The following is a 24,118-nucleotide window of genomic DNA, read 5'->3' on the forward strand; positions in this document are numbered from 1 at the left end:
TGTATTTTAAGCTGTAACTTTATCCACCTAAGGATTGGTGCGCTCACAGAATAATCACAACCGTAATAAAACATCATGCAGAATATTTCATCACCGTTGTAACTCCATTTTCCGCAAACCCAAAACCAATACGATCGTGTGTTTTGATCTAAACGGAAAGCCTCAGGGTCAAGGTCACGACCTCACCAAAAATAGGAACTTAAAATCACTCCGCCATATAAACATTTAGTTATAAATCTGCGATGTTGTTTTTTAAAACGAAAGCTGAAAGTTCGGTATAGAATATGTTTCTTACAGAATATGTTACGATGGTAGCTGGTCTTGTATGAATTTCTGAGCTATAAAATGAGTCGTGGTCTATTTTTTACCGTAGCGTGTTATTTGTGTGCGGGGAAGGACACGCATTAACAATTTGCATGTGTAGAATGGAATTTTCCACTCCAACAGTTAGAAGTTGATCGTGCTTCCATTTGCGGCCTTTCTGTTACGCGAGTGATCTGTTCGGATGTTATCGCCGAAAAGGTGAGTTTTGACAGTTTTATTTTGTTTTAGTCTTGCAGTATAAGCAACAGAATGTTTTTCATCTTACTTTCATATTTCGTAGTATTTCCGTATTTTTGGCCAATATTTTGCAACCATGGTCAATTTAGATCGAACTTTTGATAGAATCTACGGCCAGTCATTTTGCCCCGCCCCCGCCTCGCGCTCCGTCTGGTGCAGTAGTGATGTCCCGTTGCTCGCGCACCGCAGCAGAGACCCGCGCGACCTTCAGCCGGTACAGTCGCTGTTCTTTTACCACCGCCGTTATTCTCATCTTTCCGGTGCGTTCTTGATTTTTCCATTGTGTCCTATTTCGCCATATCAAATACCCAAACTGCATCATATTATTCATATTTAAGGGCGTATTCACACCTACGTTGTTTGGTCCGGACTAAATGAACCAAATTTCCCTTGGTCCGGACCTTTTGGGTTGGTCTGAATACAAACCACTGAACTCTGGTCCGGACCAAACAAGTGGACCGAGACCGAGCTGCAAGGTCGGACTCGGTCCGGACCAAAGGAACCCTGGTGCGGATCTTTTGGAGGTGTGAAAGCAGACCGGACCTAATCCGACAGTTTTGCTTTTTTGTACCTCGGGAGCTTCCGTCGTTTGTCGAGCATTATGGGAAACAGAGTCTTGACACTCCACCGCAAAGTGCAAACACTGTTTCGGTTGTCAAGGGAACCTTACAACAGTCGTTCAGTCATTCAGACCAGTGGTAGGCTAGACTACAGAGTACAAAAAATGAGTAGGGAGCAAACGTGGGCCGAGGAAGAAACGCGTACCCTTGTGGATATATGGGCAGATGTCCACATATCTGAGCTTTTGGAGAGAACACACAAAAATGCCGACGTGTTTGCTGTATTCAGTGAGAAAATGAAGGAGAAGGGGTTCACGCGCTCCCCAGAACAATGTCGGCTAAAAGTGAAGAAACTCCGTCAGACCTACATTAAAATCAGGGACATTCTTTCAAAAAGTGGCGGTACTAGCGACGCAAAAAAGAAATTCATCTATTGCATGAAGAGCCAGAACTGTCACATGATGTGCGCTCATCAGCGCTATCCTCCGTAGCCGCCTTGCCCTTTGAAGTCGTCGTTGATAAATTACTTGTACAACAGCATAGTAATCGCACAATTGTGAAAACAGTAAAAACTGGAAAAAACATATAGCTTTGATGACATTAAAAAGAATAACAGCACGAAAAGCCTCCGTGACTACTTTTGAACTTGACGCTTTGTGCGCGTGTCGTCTCTGACCAATAGCTGAACGACCTCAGGGCGCGTGGCTTTGTTGACAGATTTTGGTCCACTTACTAAAATGTACAGTGTGAAAGCGAACCGCACCAAAATGAAAAAATAAAAAAAACATTTGGTTCGGACCAAAGCAAGTGAACTATCGAACTATCCTGGTCTGAATACACCCTAAGTGAATCATCAGTTCAGTCATCATAACTTGGCATTTTTAACCCAAGCAATCAAAAAGAGGAAATTTATTCAATATTTTCACTCATCTGTGAAGGAGCGGCTTTAATTCTTCATGATGGAGTTATTTTATACGGAAATCAAGTTTACAAAAGCATTTGAATTGTAATCAAAAAAATTTTCCACAGTGAAGGCCAGATAAAGCAAGATACTATCTTTATTCTTATTAAACATGACAAAAGAAACATTGAGTGTTAGGGAAATGCAAAAAAAAAAAAGTAAAATTAGAAAATGTATTTTTTGACCATAATGTCCCAAACGAGAGAGCGGTTTCTGAGACGGACCCATATACACTCACCAACCACTTTATTAGGAACACCGCTGCATCCACCTGCTGTACTGTTTGACGCAGTTCTCTAATCAGCACAGTCACGCAGATACAAATCAAGAGCTTCAGTTCGCGTTCACGACATTCAGACATCAGAACGGGAAAAATTGTGATCTCACAGTGAAGTGTGACTTTCTTTCACTGTGGTGTGGGTGTTTGGTTCGAGTCAGGTGAGTAGTTCAGGTTTGAGTATGTCAGAAACTGCTGATCTCGTGGGGTTTTCACACACAACCACAGTGTCTGGAGCTTACACAGACAGAACGGCGCCAGAAACGTTGGGTCGAGTGAGCGAGCGAGCGACAGTTCTGTGGGTGGAAACAAATGGATTCGTGGGACGGATTCGTGATTTGAGTTATTTATTTTTTTTTAACAGGAAGGATATACAACCCCGATTCCAAAAAAGTTGGGACAAAGTACAAATTGTAAATAAAAACGGAATGCAATGATGTGGAAGTTTCAAAATTCCATATTTTATTCAGAATAGAACATAGATGACATATCAAATGTTTAAACTGAGAAAATGTATCATTTAAAGAGAAAAATTAGGTGATTTTAAATTTCATGACAACAACACATCTCAAAAAAGTTGGGACAAGGCCATGTTTCCCACTGTGAGACATCCCCTTTTCTCTTTACAACAGTCTGTAAACGTCTGGGGACTGAGGAGACAAGTTGCTCAAGTTTAGGGATAGGAATGTTAACCCATTCTTGTCTAATGTAGGATTCTAGTTGCTCAACTGTCTTAGGTCTTTTTTGTCGTATCTTCCGTTTTATGATGCGCCAAATGTTTTCTATGGGTGAAAGATCTGGACTGCAGGCTGGCCAGTTCAGTACCCGGACCCTTCTTCTACGCAGCCATGATGCTGTAATTGATGCAGTATGTGGTTTGGCATTGTCATGTTGGAAAATTTCCCTGAAAGAGACGTCGTCTGGATGGGAGCATATGTTGCTCTAGAACCTGGATATACCTTTCAGCATTGATGGTGTCTTTCCAGATGTGTAAGCTGCCCATGCCACACGCACTAATGCAACCCCATACCATCAGAGATGCAGGCTAGGGCGCATCAGTTGCCCCCTAAAAATGAAAAGTTCCTCCGATCAAGATGCAGTGTGTTTGTTTTTATGTTCCTTTTGGTAAGAAACACTGGGTGAAATATTTTGACAAAATTCAAAAGTTTAACGGTGGCACCAGGAGCTCAAAGTTATGGAAAACGCTGCTATTTTATGACTTTTATGACAAGTTTTCGATCACTTTTCATGAAACATTATGGCACCTTATAGAGTATACCAAATATCTTAGATACTGTAGACAGAATGTCTAAAAATATTTGGAGGTTTATTTTAGGGTGTCACTAGCATTATCTATCAATGTTCTAACCCTGGTTTTAAGCTTGCCGCCTATGCGTATGCCAGCCCCTGTTAAAGTTATAATGATGCTGGATTACCTGTTTTCAAGACAACTGAAGATACAAGTGAAATGTTAAGAAGCAAATTCTCAATGTCTGTTTCCTATGTGGCCGTCTCAGATTTGGAACCATTACTCTGTCTTTTGCTACAACTTGCACAATGTTCTGGAATCTTTCTTCTATTGTGGCAGAACCAACTTTCTCATGGGCTAGTTTAACCCCACGCTCTGCCACATCATTTGTCACAATGAAGTTTGTGAGTGTTGCCTTTATCCTCTGGTAAGATGCCAAGCCATCCCATTGTGACACTGGTGTTGAGAGCAGATGATCATCAAATATATCACATTAATGCTTCTCAGTCCCTTGCAGAGGTTCTTAACATGATCTCTGGGTCACAAGAAATCAATAAATGGAGTCCAACATTGTGATTCAAACCTTACGCAAAAACATAAGCGTTTTTTGGCAAAAAATGAACCTCATGGTGCCACCATTAGACTTTTGAATATGGGCAAAAAAATTTTACAGGATGTCTTTATTGGTGAAAAGGAACACCCAAACAAAAATGCATCAGATTTTATGAAAGTGAGGGCAACTGATGCACCCTAATGCAGGCTTCTGAACTGAGTGCTGATAACAACTCGGGTCGTCCTTCTCCTCTTTAGTCCGAATGACACGGCGTCCCTGATTTCCATAAAGAACTTCAAATTTTGATTCGTCTGACCACAGAACAGTTTTCCACTTTGCCACAGTCCATTTTAAATGAGCCTTGGCCCAGAGAAGACGTCTGCGCTTCTGGATCATGTTTAGATACGGCTTCTTCTTTGAACTATAGAGTTTTAGCTGGCAACGGCGGATGGCACGGTGAATTGTGTTCACAGATAATGTTCTCTGGAAATATTCCTGAGCCCATTTTGTGATTTCCAATACAGAAGCATGCCTGTATGTGATGCAGTGCCGTCTAAGGGCCCGAAGATCACGGGCACCCAGTATGGTTTTCCGGCCTTGACCCTTACGCACAGAGATTCTTCCAGATTCTCTGAATCTTTTGATGATATTATGCACTGTAGATGATGATATGTTCAAACTCTTTGCAATTTTACACTGTCGAACTCCTTTCTGATATTGCTCCACTATTTGTCGGCGCAGAATTAGGGGGATTGGTGATCCTCTTCCCATCTTTACTTCTGAGAGCCGCTGCCACTCCAAGATGCTCTTTTTATACCCAGTCATGTTAATGACCTATTGCCAATTGACCTAATGAGTTGCAATTTGGTCCTCCAGCTGTTCCTTTTTTGTCCCTTTAACTTTTCCAGCCTCTTATTGCCCCTGTCCCAACTTTTTTGAGATGTGTTGCTGTCATGAAATTTCAAATGAGCCAATATTTGGCACGAAATTTCAAAATGTCTCACTTTCGACATTTGATATGTTGTCTATGTTCTATTGTGAATACAATATCAGTTTTTGAGATTTGTAAATTATTGCATTCCGTTTTTATTTACAATTTGTACTTTGTCCCAACTTTTTTGGAATCAGGGTTGTAGTAATACAATCATATAATCATTCTTTACAACCGTAGTGAGCAGAAAAGCATCTCAGTACGCAACAGCAGAAAGAACACGTTGGGTTCCATCTTAGAATCAAGAACAAGTTCCTGTTTAAATGGCCGGTGAGTGCATTTGATGAGTTTAGATGTTATTTTTACTGCATTAAAATGATAAACACGTCTGTGAGCTGCAGAGCAGAACAGCTTGTTTGTTTAATGAAGAATAAATGCTAAATCTTATTTTAATCCAAACATTTCTACGTTTGAGAGTGTGGTAGAAAAAAAAACTCAGATTGTAACAAGAGCGTCAAAGCCTAAATTTCCTTTCGAGTCCAGAGAAGCAAAACAGCTTTCTTCTTATCTGGCTGAATATTTATGAGTAAAAATACTCACCCCAGTCGTTATTATTATTATTTGCCACAGTGCAACCCAGATCTCACCCACAACGTCGTCACACTCCCGGGATCTGTAGTGTTTCAGGAAGTGATGGCAGAGCGTCCTGACTTTCTGACTCGCTCTTTTCTAATATGCTAGTTTGAGTTCATCTTCCTCCCAAATTAATGTTTATTTCTTAATCATCATCTTTTGGCTGCTCCCGATTAGGGGTCGCCACAGCGAATCTTTCGTCTCCATTGGTCCCTGTCTTCCGCATCCTTCTCTACCACACCTTCCACTTTCATGTCCTCTCTCACCACATCCTTGTATCTCCTCTTTGGCCTTCCTCGTTTTCGTGTGCCTGACAGCTCCATCCTCAACATTCTCCTTCCAACATGCTCTGCATCTCTTCTCAGGATGTGCCCATACCATCTCAGTCTCATCTCTCTGAGCTTAATTCCCAAGCTCTCCACATGTGCTGTCCCTCTGATGTGCTCGTTCCTTATCCTGTCCAACCTCCCATCGCAAACATCCTCAACTCCGCCACCTCCAACTTTGCTTCCTGTCTCTTCGTTAAGGGTCCGGTCTCCAATCCATACATCACAGCTGGTCTCACTACTGTCTTATACATCTTACCTTTCACTTTTGCTGGGACTTTCCGATCACAAATGACTCCCGAAATCCTTCTCCACCCTGCCTGCACTCTCTTTCTCACCTCACTATCGCAGCCCCCATTTTCCTGCACAGTTGACCCCAGGTACTTGAATTCACCAACTTTCTTTACGTCTACTCCTTGCATCTTCACTACACTCTCATCCCCGTTCTCATCGATGCACACGTATTCTGTTTTGCTCCTGCTCGCCTTCATTCCTCTTCGTTCCAATGCATCTCTCCAAACCCAACTCAACCTCCTTTCATCACATATCACGATATCATCCGCAAACATCATGTTCCATGGTGACTCTTGCCTCACTTCGTCCGTCAAGCTATCCATCACTATGGCAAACAAGAAAGGACTCAAAGCAGATCCTTGATGGAGTCCCACCTTCACCTTGAACCATTCAGTTGTTCCAGCTGCACACCTCATCCAGGTCTTGCACCACTCTGATACACTTCTCATTCACGCCACACTTTCTCATACAATACCATAACTCATCTCTCGGCACTCTATCGTATGCCTTGTCCAGGTCTACAAACACAATGTAGTTAACGTTTATTTCTTAATATTATATTTAAAAAAGTCTGGCAGTTTGTGGCCTTGGTGTAGTTACATTTAAATCTGTTGGGGGGGAAAAACATTTCAAGTTCTGACCTCATCACCAGCAATAAGGTCATATAATAAATAAATTATAATAAAATGCTCCATTTTATTGTTGTGCTGTTAGAAGAAAAAAAATCAACAGCCGTGTAGCGCGATAAAGCCGAATTGCACGTGCACCATAGTGGTTTGCCAGTGCTTGTGATTTGTACTTTTTATCCGTTTATAGTATCATCGTCATTCTCATACTTGCATTACTTGCAAGTGTGTTTCACATTCCTCTAGACTCTCTAATAACTTTTAAAAAGGTTTTCCGTGAACGAGCGAATGTTTTTTCCATCAGGAAAATATATTTTGTTTGTAAAAGCTTGTCACGGTTTTTATCCCCCGCTGGCTGAAAGGCCCGAAGGGGGATTATGTCATGGCGATGTCTGTCCGTCCCGGGAAGGGTACTCACTTTCTGAAATCAACTCCTCTCACAATTTTTGGAGGAATTTCACGAAACTTGGCAGGATTCTTGGTTCTATGTCGGTAATTCGCATATTGTAATTTCGTTAAATGCGGTCACATTTTCCCAGAGTTACAGCCCTTGATTTAACAAAATTATACTTTGACATTTTCATGAGTGTGTTCTCCTTCTGAAATCAACTCCGTTCACAATTTTTTGGACGAATTTCTTGAAGCTTGGCAGAAGGCTTTGATATATGACAGTTATACGCGGATTGAAGTTTTGTTTAATTTGGGCAGATTTTCCCAGAGTTACGCCCTCGATTATTAACAAACTTGTTCTTTGGCAATTTCATCAAAGCGTGCTTGCTTTCTGAAATCAACTCTCTCAATTTTTGGATGAATTTCTCGAAGCTTGGCAGAAGGCCTTGTTATATGACGGTAATACGCAGATTGCGATTTTAATTTTGATTGTGAAAATTTTCCCAGAGTTTTGACCCTTGATTAAATAACTTGTACTTTGACAATTTCATGAGGGTGTGCGTTCTTCTGAAATCAACTCCTCTCACAATTTGTGGAGGAATTTCACCAAACTTGGCAGAAGGCTTTGTTATATGACAGTTATACGCAGATTGAAATTTCATTTAATTTGGGTGAATTTCCCCGTGTTCTGCCCTCAATTATTAACAAACTTGTACTTTGGCAATTTCATCAAAGCGTGCTTGCTTTCTGAAATCAACTCCTCTCACAATTTTTGGACGAATTTCTCGAAGCTTGGCAAAAGGCCTTGTTATATGACGATAATACGCAGATTGCGATTTAATTTTGTTTGTGAAAATTTTCCCAGAGTTTTGACCCTTGATTAAATAACTTGTGCTTTGACAATTTCATGAGGGTGTACGTTCTTCTGAAATCAACTCCTCTCACAATTTGTGGAGGAATTTCACCAAACTTGGCAGAAGGCTTTGTTATATGACAGTTATACGCAGATTGAAATTTCGTTTAATTTGGGCAGATTTTCCCAGTTACGCCCTCGATTATTAACAAACTTGTACTTTGGCAATTTCATCAAGGTGTGCTCGCTTTCTGAAATCAACTCCTCTTACAATTTTTGAAGGAATTTCACGAAACTTGGCAGGATTCTTGGTTCTATGTCGGTAATTCGCATATTGTAATTTCATTAAATACGGTCACATTTTCCCAGACTTGCAGCCCTTGATTTAACAAAATTATACTTTGACATTTTCATGAGTGTTCTCCTCCTTCTGAAATCAGCTCCGTTCACAATTTTTGGACGAATTTCTTGAAGCTTGGCAGAAGGCTTTGTTATATGACAGTTATACGCAGATTGAAATTTCGTTTAATTTGGGCAGATTTTCCCAGAGTTACGCCCTCGATTATTAACAAACTTGTACTTTGGCAATTTCATCAAGGTGTGCTTGCTTTCTGAAATCAACTTCCCTCACAATTTTTGGACGAATTTCTCGAAGCTTGGCAAAAGGCCTTGTTATATGACGATAATACGCAGATTGCGATTTAATTTTGTTTGTGAAAATTTTCCCAAAGTTTTGACCCTTGATTAAATAACTTGTACTTTGACAATTTCATGAGGGTGTACGTTCTTCTGAAATCAACTCCTCTCACAATTTGTGGAGGAATTTCACCAAACTTGGCAGAAGGCTTTGTTATATGACGGTTATACGCAGATTGAAATTTTGTTTAATTTGGGCAGATTTTCCCAGAGTTATGCCCTCGATTATTAACAAACTTGTACTTTGGCAATTTCATCAAGGTGTGCTCGCTTTCTGAAATCAACTTCCCTCACAATTTTTATCTCCCGCTGGCTGAAAGGCCCGAAGGGGGCCTTTTTTTTTTTTTTTTTCCCGCCTTCATATCTTATTTTTTATATTTGTGTAAGTCCGTCCCGGGAAGGGTGCTCACCTTCTGAAATCAACCCCTCTCGCAATTTTTGGAGGAATTTCACGAAACTTGGCAGGATTCTTTGTTACATGTCGGTAATACACACACTGCAATGTCGTTCAATTCAGTCGCAATTTACCAGAGTTATGGCCGAGTTGCCAGCGAAGGTCATTGTGCTGTCGGTGTTGAAGCATGGCGTGCCGATCGGATAATGACACTGAGCATGGTGGAAAAGTGCACAAGAGAAACTTCTTGTACAGTATTTTGTGGGCGGAGCTTCTGCACCTGAGATTACCATAACATACCACTTAACCGCTCAAAAACAAGACGCTAACTTCAGAGTCTAGTCTTGGGGGGGGGGGGGGGCGAGGTTGTTTTGTTTTGCTTTGTTTTTTCTATTTGATGAAATGTTTATCCAGGAATCAGGATGAGCTGGATGCAATAATAGAACGAATCCTGTTACAATGACGAGGTTTCAGTTTGGACCAGAATCCTAGCTAGTGTTAGCTACTGTTAATCATTGATCCAAATGGTGCCAAACATGGCCGAAATCGGAGCGTAAAAGCACAAATAAAAATGGTTTGTGTTCTGTTTCCTTGACAGGAGCGACGGCTTGAGAAGAAGGCTAATAAGGTGGCGTTTAAGCAGGAGAAACAGAAGCAAGAGAAGCAGATGGTGAGCCTGAGGGCTAACGTACAGGGCATGACGCTCTCCTAATCTCCAACGGACTTCAACACACGGGACTGAAACTTCCCCAATCAGAGACCGGTGATCTGAGTAAAGCAGTGGCTGAGACGGAAGGACATCGGAATTTACCGGGGCTTTTTTTTTTTTCTTCCCCTCCCTAGATTTGTTGGTTTGGCTGAGTCATATATCAAAGTCTGCAGTCAGTTATTTATAATTAACCTGACTGACCTCGTGTCTTATCGACGTCTTATCACTTTTTATTCCCCTGCAATCTTGTTAAGGAGCAAAGTGCCATGAAATCTCATGTCTATAAAAGGAAAGGATTATTTGGGTGCTGTGATGGGTGGGGCTCTCGGATGGGTTTCTAAAAGGTTTGTTATTGAAACTCGAATAAACCTGGTCTGTTTTTGTACACCATGCATTTGAGTATCTACGTTTGCATTCACATTAATGCTCCCAGACCGTACAGGAAAGGGAACCTCGGATAAAAGAACGAACGTACCATACCCTTAGAAGGAAAAACATATATTTTTCTTTGTAGAGCGAAGGCTTCTTCGCAACAGGGCCATTATTAAAAATTTTTCTGTTTCCGGTCCAACGGCCGGGTGAGTGCCGTTTGTGCGGTTGATTTTTTTTTTTTTTTTAACGCTGGTTTTTCGACATTTTTTCGGGTTCGTAAATCTAAAATCGAACTTGACATTCACGCATTCCGCGCAGAATATAGAATCGAATCAGCTCTGCGCATGCGCCGTGCGGCACAAAAAAATGGCAGCCACCATGAAGGAAGGAGATCCGGAGTTTTCAAACATTTTGCTTAAGTGTGAAATCGCAAAATGGTATTCTAGCGAACAACAAAATAGTAAAGATTCAGAAAAACAAATCATTCAGTGATCATTTTAATAGTGTAATTTCATCCGAACTAGACCTAACGGTCGATTTAGAACTACAAAAAGTCCGTGTGTCGGACCATCACAAACCGTTACTGGAAAATTCGTTTGATCTTGATCCATCCGAGACGTTACAAACAGCTTTTGAGTTTTGTTGTGCGAAATACATTACCTACTTTGTTAATGACCCTGACAGATCTGTAGGAGAACCTAATAGATCTATTCAAACTGTCATATTTTATTAAATGTGTCTGCTTTTGTAATAAAAAAGTACTGAAAAGGCGGCGTCGTGGCTCAGGTGGATAAGGCGCCATACCATAAATCCGGGGACCCGGGTTTGATTCCAACCTGAGGTCGTTTCCTGATCCCTCCCCGTCTCTCTCTCCCGCTCATTTCCTGTCTCTACACTGTCCTATCCAATAAAGATGAAAAAAGCCCAGAAAAAAAAAATCTTTAAAAAGTACTGAAAGAAAAAGCAAACACAGCATTGCGATTTCTTATCCATATATATATATATATATATATATATATAATATATATGAGTGATTCCACGCTTATGGGTACTGAAATGGGGACATGAACTTATTTTTAAAAATTCATCTAAAACCATTTCTTTTTTTACCATCAGGTCACAAAACATGTAATCTTTAATGAATGATATGTTAAAAGATAACTTTAATTTTCTGAGATGTAATAAAAACATATTTATATGCCAAAGTCAAGCCTGTGAGTTCCAAAATGATGTCTGTTACATTACTTCTGTTACGATTGTCCATCTCGCGTCTGTTACAAATTAATTACAATCTAGCTCTATACCATGTTAATCTTACTGAAAGAATGTGTATGTTTATTCTACTACACATGTTTATTAATTATATTTGCTAAAACATCACCTTCCTATGTTTCATAAAGTAATTCTACATTGTTAAAATTGAGAATATATATGTCCACAACACTTCTGTTACATTCTGACTTTGGCATATAAATATGTTTTTATTACATCTCAGAAAATTAAAGTTATCTTTTAACATATCATTCATTAAAGATTACATGTTTTGTGACCTGATGGTAAAAAAAGAAATGGTTTTAGGTGAATTTTTAAAAATAAGTTCATGTCCCCATTTCAGTACCCATAAGCGTGGAATCACTCATATAAAATCCCTCCCTCCCGACTGAAAATTTTTTTGCTCACCCGGTGGACAGGAAATGGATTTTTTTAAGGATGGCCCAGTCATAATCACAATACGGCGTCTTACCCGTCACTGTGTCGGTCACGACGCTTCAAGAAGCCATACGTCACTTTTAATGCTTTCTAAGTTGAGAAAAGAAAACGGGATTTGATTTGATTTTGATTTGATTTTATTTGGCAATATAAATATATATGATAAAAACATACATGTACATATCGCCGAGGATGACACAAAAAGCATTAAAATACACTTATTTCCATTGTGGTCCTCAAGATGACAAGATGGTTGTGGCAAACTTGGCACGTAAAAATAATAAATTTGACAACGTAAATATTTAAATTATAAACATACTATGATTAAACTAATTTATCACTAGAAACAAAAATTATATTTAAAAAAACATAATTAAAATTACCATAGTAGATACTCGTAAAATAATAAGTATTTAACCATTGTAACAAAAAAAAAAAAAACTGTACAATTTTGACACCTAATACATACATAACTAATAATAACTAAAATCGTTATTTTCTTCATTCATTATTTTAGCCATTAGGTGTTCCTTTACACATTTTTTGAAAGTAAACTTTGAATCTATTTGTCTTACTTTAATTGGCAATCCATTCCAGCATTTAACACCACAAAATAAAAAAGAATTCTTTCCAAACCCATTCACCCTAGGGACAAAAAAAGCTGATTGACTCTGTCTTGTATTGTGTGTTTGTGCTGCACTATGAAATTGACCTTTCAAGTATGAAGGAGCATTTCCACGCTTAATGTTAAACATGTGATTTAGTTGGAGTTGCTCAACTCTATACTGTACAGGCAGCAAACCAACTTTGGAGAACTCTGCTACACCAATGTGTGCTCTGGGAGAGAGGTCTAATATGAACCGTATCACCTTATTTTGGGCAACTTGTAACCTTAACTTGCTCTTCTTAGTCAGGCCATTGTACCGGTATAAAAATAGTTCCGGTATAAAAATTTTATTTTGGCGGAAGCCTTTGAGATCACTCTCTTCGCAATTAATTCGCCAGAGAGAGATTGATCCAGATTTACACCAAGATATGTAACTGACTGCCTTGGTCCAATGTCAGTCCCACCACAAGAAACATGTATACTGTCACATTTGGCTAATTTTCTTTTGGACCCGAAAAGTATTGATTCTGTTTTACCGAGGTGTAAGGATAATTTATTGTCAAAAGGGTTGGTTTAATTATTATACTTTTGCTCATTCTTTTCAAAATTTCTTCCCAAGTGTTGGGGGGGGATGGCTTGTCCTGTAAGTCTGTTGTACTGCTTTACAGGATTTTCTAGATATTTAAACAAAAACAAATCGTTATACAGTTTTACACAAGTAGAACATGAAGTATGAGGTATATGTAATCCCTAATATGTAAAACCAGGACTTGAGCTCAGCCAAAACTTAGCCAAACACCAAAAAAGCAACAGGATTTTGTAAAGGATTAGCATCAGGCTGCCAGGTCGCTCCGTTGTGTAGCTGTCGATGTTTGTTTGTTTTTGATTTTAAAAGTAATTCAGTAAATTACACAGGGAAATTAATACTTAAAGGAGAACTGAAGGCAAATTTTTTTTTTAAATCAAAATTCTATTTCTCATTTTATTAAATATCGGAATGCATTTTTGATGGCTATTTTGTCGCTGCTATAGCGAGTTATGAGTGTGTGAAATATGCTCTGTAATATATCGGTCCGTATGTCAAAGCGACGGCCGTAAACGAGATTCTTTGAGACCTGTGCGAGACATCGTAGGACGGAAGTAAAACACACAGCGGAAATCAAAGCGACCGACATCTGCCAACGTTGTCAAAAGACGCCCGCGCCCTCTTTCGAATGCTGACGTAATCAAGCTGGAAGTTTTCCCTGTGTCCGAAATCGTTCCCTACTCACTATATAGTGAGGACGCTATTTTGTTGTGCTGTCCCAAACCTTAGTGAGGATTATGTTGGAAATGCGCTCGGTATAATGTGTATTTATTATTTTGAAAACCCACCAGCCGCCTGATTTGACACGTTTTAATTGCGCGACAGTAATGACGTAAATACCAGCGTGACGGACTCGTCCTTATCCTGTCGTCTTACCAACTCTTCTGTCCTCTATGTTGGTTCGAAGTCGTATGGAATAATCTCCATCACTGATGAAGCTGGCAAATCTCGAAATGAATCTAAATCGGAATGATATGGTGATCTGGCTGCTGTGTAAACAGTTTTCACAATGACGGCGCCATAGACGTCGCCAGACCCATTTTAGGGTAGCTCCAGCCACCCTATCTTATGGCAAAGCCACCCTATATTTTTTGCCCTTTTTAAAATTATTTATATTTTTATTTTTTTTCCCCCAAAAAACAAAGGCAGTAAAGCACTGAACATGAGCCATCAAGAACGCAAGTTAATCCGAACAACAGTTTCTGCTTGCTTATTTATTGTTTAATGCAATATTATTAATATCGTTATGATTCCTCCTCATTGGCTCTGTGTCAAGCGTCACGTCGAGTGGTAGGCTAGTAGGACTTAAAAGACTACGCGGGCATTCTGCAGCAGGCGCGGTGCGGGCTTCCATTGAGTTGGGTTTGCAGAGAGTCAGAATTCTATGCTTTCATTTGCAGACGCACACGGTGAGATTGTAATTTGATGTCAGTGGTTTGCATTTGCTTAACTTTACCTAGGCTATATTGAGCAATGGGTAGTGAGGAAAGACGATATTGTAGCTTTTCTATTTCAACTGTAAATCTGGCACGTTAGCATGGTGGACAAACTTACTAAGCTGTGTGGGTTGTAGCCTACTAGCATTAGTTTTGGCATGGGAAAAGATTATCTGTCTGTCTATCCTTTGGCTAGATGGATATACGAAGATTTTTTAAGAAAGGGAGTCAGCAGCGAGAGGCAAAGGAGCAGATGCTGAGGCTGTCTCGATTGAGGTCTACTACGAGCAACAATGTATTTTGGCCACGTCATTGTGCAACGCAATAGACGCATTCGTCGAGACGTTGCAAATGTCGCCTTCTAATTGTATTATTGGGAAAGTGTCAGAACGTTGTGGCCGCCGAACCTTTTTTTTTTTTTTCAAAAGGCATCCGAGTTGGGCGTCTCAGTGTCTGAAGTGTCGTGCTTATCAGTATGACATGCCTGATTAGAACGTGTATAACATGAACCCCCTGTTAAATGTCACGTTTAAGGTAGAAAATCAAGTAATCCCTTTGCATTAGCAACCTGGGATAAAAACACAACACAAAGTGATGACCTATGCACAATGCATCCCAAACTCAACTCAGGTATTTTCCCTCTTATGCCGCTTTTCCACTACCAACGCGGCTGAGTCGGGCTGAGCCGTGCCGTGCTGAGTCGAGCTGAGCGGGGCTGTTGGAGTTGCATTTCGACTACAACCGCGCTGAACCGTGCTGGCTGGAAGTGGGTGGACACATTGGGTGGAGTTAGCGAAAGTGGGTGGACGTCAGGTGATGTCGTTAAGCAGCGCAAACGGTGACATCAGTGATCTTTTAAGTGGTAGTCTCACGACCCGGATAGTAAACAATAAACATGGAGGACATGGAGTCGTTAGTGTTGCTGGTCTTGGTGCTGTGGCTTGTTGTCACCGACAACGCCAACAGATACTGGCAAGAGCATATAGATGAGGCGAGGCGCATAAGGCTTCATCATTCTCGTAATTCTTCTCCTTCCGGGTTTGCGGTGTTTACAGATCCCAGCGCGCTCGCGGGGCGTGTGTGGGCATGTGAGGACACTCCTCCTCACCAATCAGTGCACAGAGGAGTGTCTGCTCACACCCCAAACCTCACTCGGCTCACTTTGGCTCGCTTCAGCCCCACTCCAAAATGGTGCGAGTTTTAGGGGCTAAGCAGGGCTGAAGCGAGCTGAGTCGTGCTGGTTTTTGGTAGTCGAAACGCGAGCCGTGTCGGGCTGAAGTGAGCTGAAAAAGGGTAGTGGAAAAGGGCCATTTGAGAGTGTTTTGCCCTTATTCTGGCCAATTTAACATGAACACACTGTGTGATGTGGAAATTGGCCTATATACAGTGCACAACAAAATATGAACTTAATTTATTATAACATCATTTCATTAAACAGCCATATACTTCCCTTTATGCTGTAATACTAATAGTACTGTGGAAAATATGGTATACATTATATTGATGTGATTTGATATAAACTTAAATTAATTAGAAACTTCAGGGTTTAACCATGTTTTTGTTTTTGAACTCCATGAAGGGTGAGGCAGAAAGACGGGCTGTGGACGAGAGTGAGGAAGGACGTGCAGATTTAGGGGAGGTGGAGCAAATAGATCTGCAGAGAGAGGTAGAAGAATCTGAGAAAGAGGCAGAAGATGAACAAGCAGGCCATGAGGAAGAAAATGCTGCTCTCTCTGATTTAGGTAATAAAGACACAGGTCCCAGACAGGTGAAGCTGAATAGCTATCCACAGGACAGCTTTGGTGCACAGAAAAGGGCATTTAACCACAGCTGGTTTGCTAAGTACCATTGGTTAGAGTATTCAGTTAGCCGGAACGCTGCGTTCTGCTTTCCATGTAGAGTGTTTGGCAAAAACATGCTCTGGTTAGCAGTGGCTGCAGACATTGGCAAAAAGCTTTGACTGTCTTCAATAAGCATGACATGGCACAGTCCCACAAGGACAGTGTTGTTGCATGGAGGGGGTACCAGGCAGCTACCCAGCAGGGAGATGTGGTTCAGATGATGATGTCTGCAGAGGCAAATGAGATAGCGGCGAGAAGGGACTATTTAAAGCGAATCTGTTGCCGTCACCTCAATGTTAGGGGCACAGGGACTACCCTTTCGTGGGAATGATGAAAGTGTTGAGAGTACAAACAGAGGCAACTTTTTGGCTTGCATGGAGCTTCTTAGGAAATTTGATCCATTCATGCAGAGCCATAATCTTCCATCAAATGCCACATACATCTCACCAGTCTCTCAGAATGAGATGATTCAGTGTTGTGCTCAGGAAGTGACAAGTGTCATTGTGTCTGAGATCATCTCATCTCATCTCATTATCTCTAGCCGCTTTATCCTTCTACAGGGTCGCAGGCAAGCTGGAGCCTATCCCAGCTGACTACGGGCGAAAGGCGGGGTACACCCTGGACAAGTCGCCAGGTCATCGCAGGGCTGACACACAGACAACCACCCACACTCACATTCACACCTACGGTCAATTTAGAGTCACCAGTTAACCTAACCTGCATGTCTTTGGACTGTGGGGGAAACCGGAGCACCCGGAGGAAACCCACACGGACACGGGGAGAACATGCAAACTCCACACAGAAAGGCCCTCGCCGGCCCCGGGGCTCGAACCCGGACCTTCTTGCTGTGAGGCAACAGCGCTAACCACTACACCGCCGTGCCGCCCTGTCTGAGATCACACGCTCTAAAATGTATTCCATCATGGCGGATGAGGCAAGAGATGGTCGGTCAGAGCAGCTGGCTGTTTGCGTTAGATATGTGTCAGAGGGGGGAGGTAAAGGAGCATTTTCTGGCACTTGCAGAGCTGATGTCCTTTGATGCCCAGTCTATTACAGACAAGCTACAAGAGCAGCTCCAAATCAATGGCTTTGCTGATATCAAGTGTGTGGCACAGACATATGACGGTGCCGCCGTCACGAGTGGACCCACAGGAGGTGTGCAGGCACGATTTAGAAGTCTTCATCCTGAGGCTATCTACATACACTGTTATGCGCATGAGCTTAATCTAGTGTTGTGCCACACTTGCAGGGCTGTTTCGGAGGCTGTGGAGCTATTTGATTTATTGGAGTCTCTACACTCACCGGCCACTTTATTAGGTACACCTGTCCAACTGCTCGTTAACACTTAATTTCTAATCAGCCAATCACATGGCGGCAACTCAGTGCATTTAGGCATGTAGACATGGTCAAGACAATCTCCTGCAGTTCAAACCGAGCATCAGTATGGGGAAGAAAGGTGATTTGAGTGACTTTGAACGTGGCATGGTTGTTGGTGCCAGAAGGGCTGGTCTGAGTATTTCAGAAACTGCTGATCTACTGGGATTTTCACGCACAACCATCTCTAGGGTTTACAGAGAATGGTCCGAAAAAGAAAAAATATCCAGTGAGCGGCAGTTCTGTGGGCGGAAATGCCTTGTTGATGCCAGAGGTCAGAGGAGAATGGCCAGACTGGTTCGAGCTGATAGAAAGGCAACAGTGACTCAAATAACCACCCGTTACAACCAAGGTAGGCAGAAGAGCATCTCTGAACACACAGTACGTCGAACTTTGAGGCAGATGGGCTACAGCAGCAGAAGACCACGCCGGGTGCCACTCCTTTCAGCTAAGAACAGGAAACTGAGGCTACAATTTGCACAAGCTCATCGAAATTGGACAATAGAAGATTGGAAAAACGTTGCCTGGTCTGATGAGTCTCGATTTCTGCTGCGACATTCGAATGGTAGGGTCAGAATTTGGCGTCAACAACATGAAAGCATGGATCCATCCTGCCTTGTATCAACGGTTCAGGCTGGTGGTGGTGGTGTAATGGTGTGGGGAATATTTTCTTGGCACTCTTTGGGCCCCTTGGTACCAATTGAGCATCGTTGCAACGCCACAGCCTACCTGAGTATTGTTGCTGACCATGTCCATCCCTTTATGACCACAATGTACCCAACTTCTGATGGCTACTTTCAGCAGGATAATGCGCCATGTCATAAAGCTGGAATCATCTCAGACTGGTTTCTTGAACATGACAGAGTTCACTGTACTCAAATGGCCTCCACAGTCACCAGATCTCAATCCAATAGAGCATCTTTGGGATGTGGTGGAACGGGAGATTCGCATCATGGATGTGCAGCCGACAAATCTGCGCCAACTGTGTGATGCCATCATGTCAATATGGACCAAACTCTCTGAGGAATGCTTCCAGCACCTTGTTGAATCTATGCCACGAAGAATTGAGGCAGTTCTGAAGGCAAAAGGGGGTTCAACCCGTTACTAGCATGGTGTACCTAATAAAGTGGCCGGTGAGTGTATATTCTTTTTTCACCACCTCCCTTGTGAATCACCATGCATTCAAACACGCTCAGCTGAAGCTAGGTTTGGCAGCAGAACTTGTGCAACTTTCCAACGCTCGTTGGGCATGTCGGCTACAATCAATCAATGCAGTGCTTCAGACCTTACCTGCCATATTTGAATGTCTGACTGTCATCGGGTCTCCCATGGCCACTGGAATCAAAGCAAAGCTATCGATGTTCTCAACCATCTATGCTCTGTTGATGTTTCAGACACTTCTGTCCATCACTGAAGGACTCCATAAACTCCTTCAGAAGGAGACGTTAGACCTGGCAGAAGCGCTGATTGGCAAAGATGCTGTGTGCGACACTCTTAAAGGTAAACGCACTGATGCGTTTGCCACAGAAATGTTCGAGAGAACCAAGGCTCTGTGCCTCACACATGACATTCCAGAACCACATGCCAGGAAAAGACAGAAACAGAGAAAAATGGCAGATTATGTGTGTGAGACAACTGTTGGTTTGCGCACTGAATTAGTGAACTCTGAGGTCTTTTAAGAGAGATTTGCTTTTCCCATGTTTGGATAGGATGGTTGGTGAACTTGAACAAAGGTTTTCGAGTGTAGATGCAGGGCTCCTTAAAGGAATACAGGCACGCAGCCCTAAATCTGAAAACGTCTTGAATGAAGTGAATTTGAAAGAGCTTGCTGTGCACTATAATATTGACCTGAAAACAGAGGAGGTCCTTGTTGCCAGAAACTTTCTTGCTCGCAAAGCAGATGCTGGGTATACACCCCAAGATATGCTAGCTGTACACAATCTCTTCAGCGCAGACATGTTCCCGTCTCTGAAAGAAGTCCTCCAAGTTCCTCTGACCGTGCCTGTTAGTAGCTGCTCATGTGAGAGGTCCTTTTGCGCCGACTGCACACCTGGCTGCGTAAAACAATGGGGCAGACAAGGCTTCATAACCTTGCAGTCATGGCTATCGAAAATGGCCTAGTTAGTCAGCTGAATGACAACAAAGTCATAGACCGTTTTGCCACTCTGAAAATTAGGGCCCGTTTACACGAGGACGCTGTCGGGTAAAAACGACTAAATATTTTATCAGAAGTGCCTTTCGTTTACACGAGGACGGCGTTTCCAAGGCTGAAAAACGGATAAAATTGAAAACGCCTTCCAGAGTGGATAAGTTAAAAACAGCCCCCGTTGCATATCCGTCTAAACTACCCAATACGCGAAACTCTGCTCGGATCTGCTCACGTCGGGTACGCGTTTACGTCATACATATGTCATATACTGCACATGCCAGCCCGGGAAGTAAGAAAGTAAGTAAAAAAGTAAGAGCATGTCTGATTACATCGATCCAACGGACCTTCAAGCTGCTCTGTGTTTTAATGCAGTAGATGTGTTTTCCTGCTCACCCGCCCGGCTGGAGCTCCTCAGTTTGGTGTCGCCAAGTTACACACGCACGCGCCGCCTATTCAAGCCGCTCGTGAAACCATAAACCCGAGACTGAAAACAAAACTAGCAGCCGAACGGGTTTATTTTGCTGAGATGGACACTGCCTTTTCTCTTCTTCACCGAAACAAGAGTGAGTGTTACTTAATAAAGGCAGATTAAAAGAGTTTCGGTTTGCTCCTGCTCCTCCCTCGAGCACTACAGTACCTCAGCCGGACCGGTGTTCTGTAAAGTTCTCATACAGACCGTTTTATTATTCAAAACAAGTCATTACAAATTATTTGACTCGGCCAAAGACTCGACCAATACGCACAAAACATAAAAATCGGCAAATGCGTGAAATTCTCACCGATTTTCTATCAGCCCAGCTGATCGGTGGGACAAAACTACTGTTGAATTTTCCTACCCTCCTGGATTTCGCGCATGCGTAGTAGGCTTGGTAGGATAACTTGACAGAACAGCGGCACAGATGTGCAGATCAGACAAGACAGAAGACGTTGCGCATGCGTGCAGACATAGCGGAGACATTTATGCGTCACCGTGTAGACACAGATTTCCTCCTTGAAAACGGTCGTGTAGACGCGGAAAAAAGTGAGAACGAAAACGGACTTTTGCATTTTTGTTTTATACCGTCCCCGTGTAAAGTGGGCCTTAGAAGGCACTCTTTGATGCTTCCACCCACAAAGTTTGTCTTAAGTCGTTCAAGTGGGTTTACTGATCCATTTCGAATAGTGATGGGAACAGATTGTTATCTGTATAGTTATAAGTTGTACTATCTCCTGGATAGTTTTCATATACTGTTAATTTAATTTTACTTAATCTGTTAAATTGACATTTCCTTTGTTTCATAACACATCACTGCTATTTGCCTTAAAACTTGTCAGCAGACTAATGTGAAAAAGTCTCAAGGATATCCTTCTTTGTGATGATGCTATTGTCTGTTGTCTACTGTCTATTTATGACAACTTGTATTTTAGGTTAAACTGTAGGTTATGAGCAAATCCATCAAAGACAGCCGTTTTTTTGTAATTTTCTCACATGTAGTAGACATACAAAGAAATTATAACTATGTTTCTCACTGTGCCAGGTGTAGACAAAGACATGCCAAAGTATACAGGGGACACACACACATAAACAGGGTTATTGCAAAGCAGCAGAGGGTGTATTGCAAAGTCATGTAAAGTAAATGGTGCAAAAGGTATAGTGCAAGTAATGTGGTAGACATATGGGGGGGTTTGAGACCAATAGGGTGTTCACACGGCACATATTTGCATCGATGCTGCACCGATGTATTTTGTTGCGATATATCTTACACCGGTGTAAATTTTGCGCAGCGTTCACACGTCACAACCCTGCTTACTAGAGAGAAGCGTGTTAGCACCGGTGCAGCCCCAACTTGCGGTCACACGGCAGTTTCTGCGACCGTGCAATAGTAGCAAAAACTTTATTACTATCGTTTCCTTTGATAGTAATAAAGTTTTGATATCATTTCCTTTTATTACTCTCTCTCTCATTATCTCTAGCCGCTTTATCCTTCTACAGGGTCGCAGGCAAGCTGGAGCCTATCCCAGCTGACTACGGGCGAAAGGCGGGGTACACCCTGGACAAGTCGCCAGGTCATCACAGGGCTGACACATAGACACAGACAACCATTCACACTCACATTCACACCTACGGTCAATTTAGAGTCACCAGTTAACCTAACCTGCATGTCTTTGGACTGTGGGGGAAACCGGAGCACCCGGAGGAAACCCACGCGGACACGGGGAGAACATGCAAACTCCGCACAGAAAGGCCCTCGCCGGCCCCGGGGCTCGAACCCGGACCTTCTTGCTGTGAGGCAACAGCGCTAACCACTACACCACCGTGCCGCCCCCTTTTATTACTATCATTTCCTATCATTATTACTATCATTTGCGATAGTAATAATGCGGAAATTAAATATGCGCATGCGTGAAAATGTACTTCCTTTTCCCGGTTGTCATGGCATCACCAAGCGCCGGGAAAACAACGTGGATGAAGACACCAGTGTTGCCAGATACTGCTGATGTTTTCCATCCCAAAATATGTTCAAATCCACCAAAATGCACTTAAAACTGCCCAATCTGGCAACACTGGAAGACACGTAGTTCTGTTGTTGTTGATATTCGCCATTTTGGAAGCGCAAAATACCAGGATGCAAATTATGCAATGCCCGTATGTAATCAACTCTCCTCACGCGTAGCGAGTCTACCCCTGTAGCGTTCAGACGTCCCATTTTATATCGGTGCTGCCCTGCAAACTAGCATTTACTCCGGAGTAAATTTCTTAAACCACCTCCCGAGCAGGGTTAGACTTGCACCGGTTTAAGCAGCTTTCAGGGGCTACACCGGTATAACTTTGTACCGTGTGAACGCTCTACCGGGGCAGCCCCGGTGCTACACCGGAGTAAAAGTTGCTGTGTGAACACCCCTCAAGTTTTCATTCCTGGCTTAATGGCAGCATAGTGGTGCAGATTTCTAGTTTCCTGGCAGGCTATGGGTGGGGGGGGGTATGAAGATGTTGGTAAATCTGGTGGTTAGAGAACATAGTCTTCTGTAGAATGTTTACATGATGATTTGTGAAGCATTTGCCCTCTTCAGTTTGCGCAGGAATGCATGACACCTACCATTGTTTTGTTTTTTTCACATTTTTGTAGTTTAGCTGGTGAAGTTGCTTCAGCAAGCAATTAAATGATGAAAGCAATTTTAAAATAGAATAGAAATGGTGGGAAGTGTGTCCCCAAGGTGTGATGCTCTTGAAATAATGAATTGATTGACAGCCTTAGTAGGTGCTCTGAAAAATGTTCGGCGCGCGCTGCGCGCGCACAATACCTTTTCTCCTCTGGGTGCTAAGCTACCCCTGTCTCTCAAACCTAGTGACGTCCCTGGACGGCGCTGATATTTCACGTTTGAAATCTCGCGGATAAGCGACGCCTGCCATGGACCAAACGAACTACGTTCAACACGGTTAAAAACCGAAAAGGCCGAGAAGTGTAATATAATATGCCAATATGAGTCACGATGTAAGGTTAATAAAAAAAACAAAACGCAATTGAATAACACGTTAATTAAGAAATAAAACGAGTTTAAAAATGACTTCAGTTCTCCTTTAAGTCTGAGTGAAAAATACTGTAGCGAGCGTGCAGCGTGGAAGAAGAGTCTGGAGACGGACATCTGAAGCTCGGCGCACACGGGCGATTTTCCGTGTGACTTTTGGATGCAAGTTTCCCTTCTCGTGTGCGCGTTATCTGCGACCAGTGGGCGATTTGGGGAAGGGGATGCAAGTCACGTGGAAATCACATGACTACTGCATGGGCAGGGATTAGTTTAGCCTTTGGAGGTGATCATTATCGTGAAGACACGCAGATGCGGTGATATATCTGCAACAAGTCGGCAACTGGCGAATTATTATTTTTTGTCGCAGAATATCAAGCATGTTTATCTGTCATAAGCAAAAAAAAAAAAAAAAGCCATCGCAGATATCTGCACACGAAGCGATTTTTCGCTTGTATTAAAAAGTTGCGTGACGGAAAATTGCCTCTGTGCGCCGGGCTTTAGTTTTTCAGTTGTTAGCCTTTGC

General features: G+C 42.3%; 1 protein-coding gene across 2 annotated transcripts in view; it reads left to right on the top strand.

The window, feature by feature from the left end:
• ltv1 (LTV1 ribosome biogenesis factor) overlaps window positions 1-10,398 on the top strand; it is a 57,530-nt gene extending 47,132 nt beyond the window's left edge. For both annotated transcript variants that reach the window (XM_060899570.1, XM_060899571.1), the window contains exon 11: window positions 9,903-10,398. In XM_060899570.1, coding sequence (XP_060755553.1) covers window positions 9,903-10,016 — 114 coding nt within the window. In that variant the 3' untranslated portion in view covers window positions 10,017-10,398. The remainder of the gene's footprint in view (window positions 1-9,902) is intronic.
• Window positions 10,399-24,118: the final 13,720 nt, after the last annotated feature.

The sequence above is a fragment of the Neoarius graeffei genome, chromosome 18, assembly GCF_027579695.1.
Source record: "Neoarius graeffei isolate fNeoGra1 chromosome 18, fNeoGra1.pri, whole genome shotgun sequence".
Classification (NCBI taxonomy): domain Eukaryota; kingdom Metazoa; phylum Chordata; class Actinopteri; order Siluriformes; family Ariidae; genus Neoarius; species Neoarius graeffei.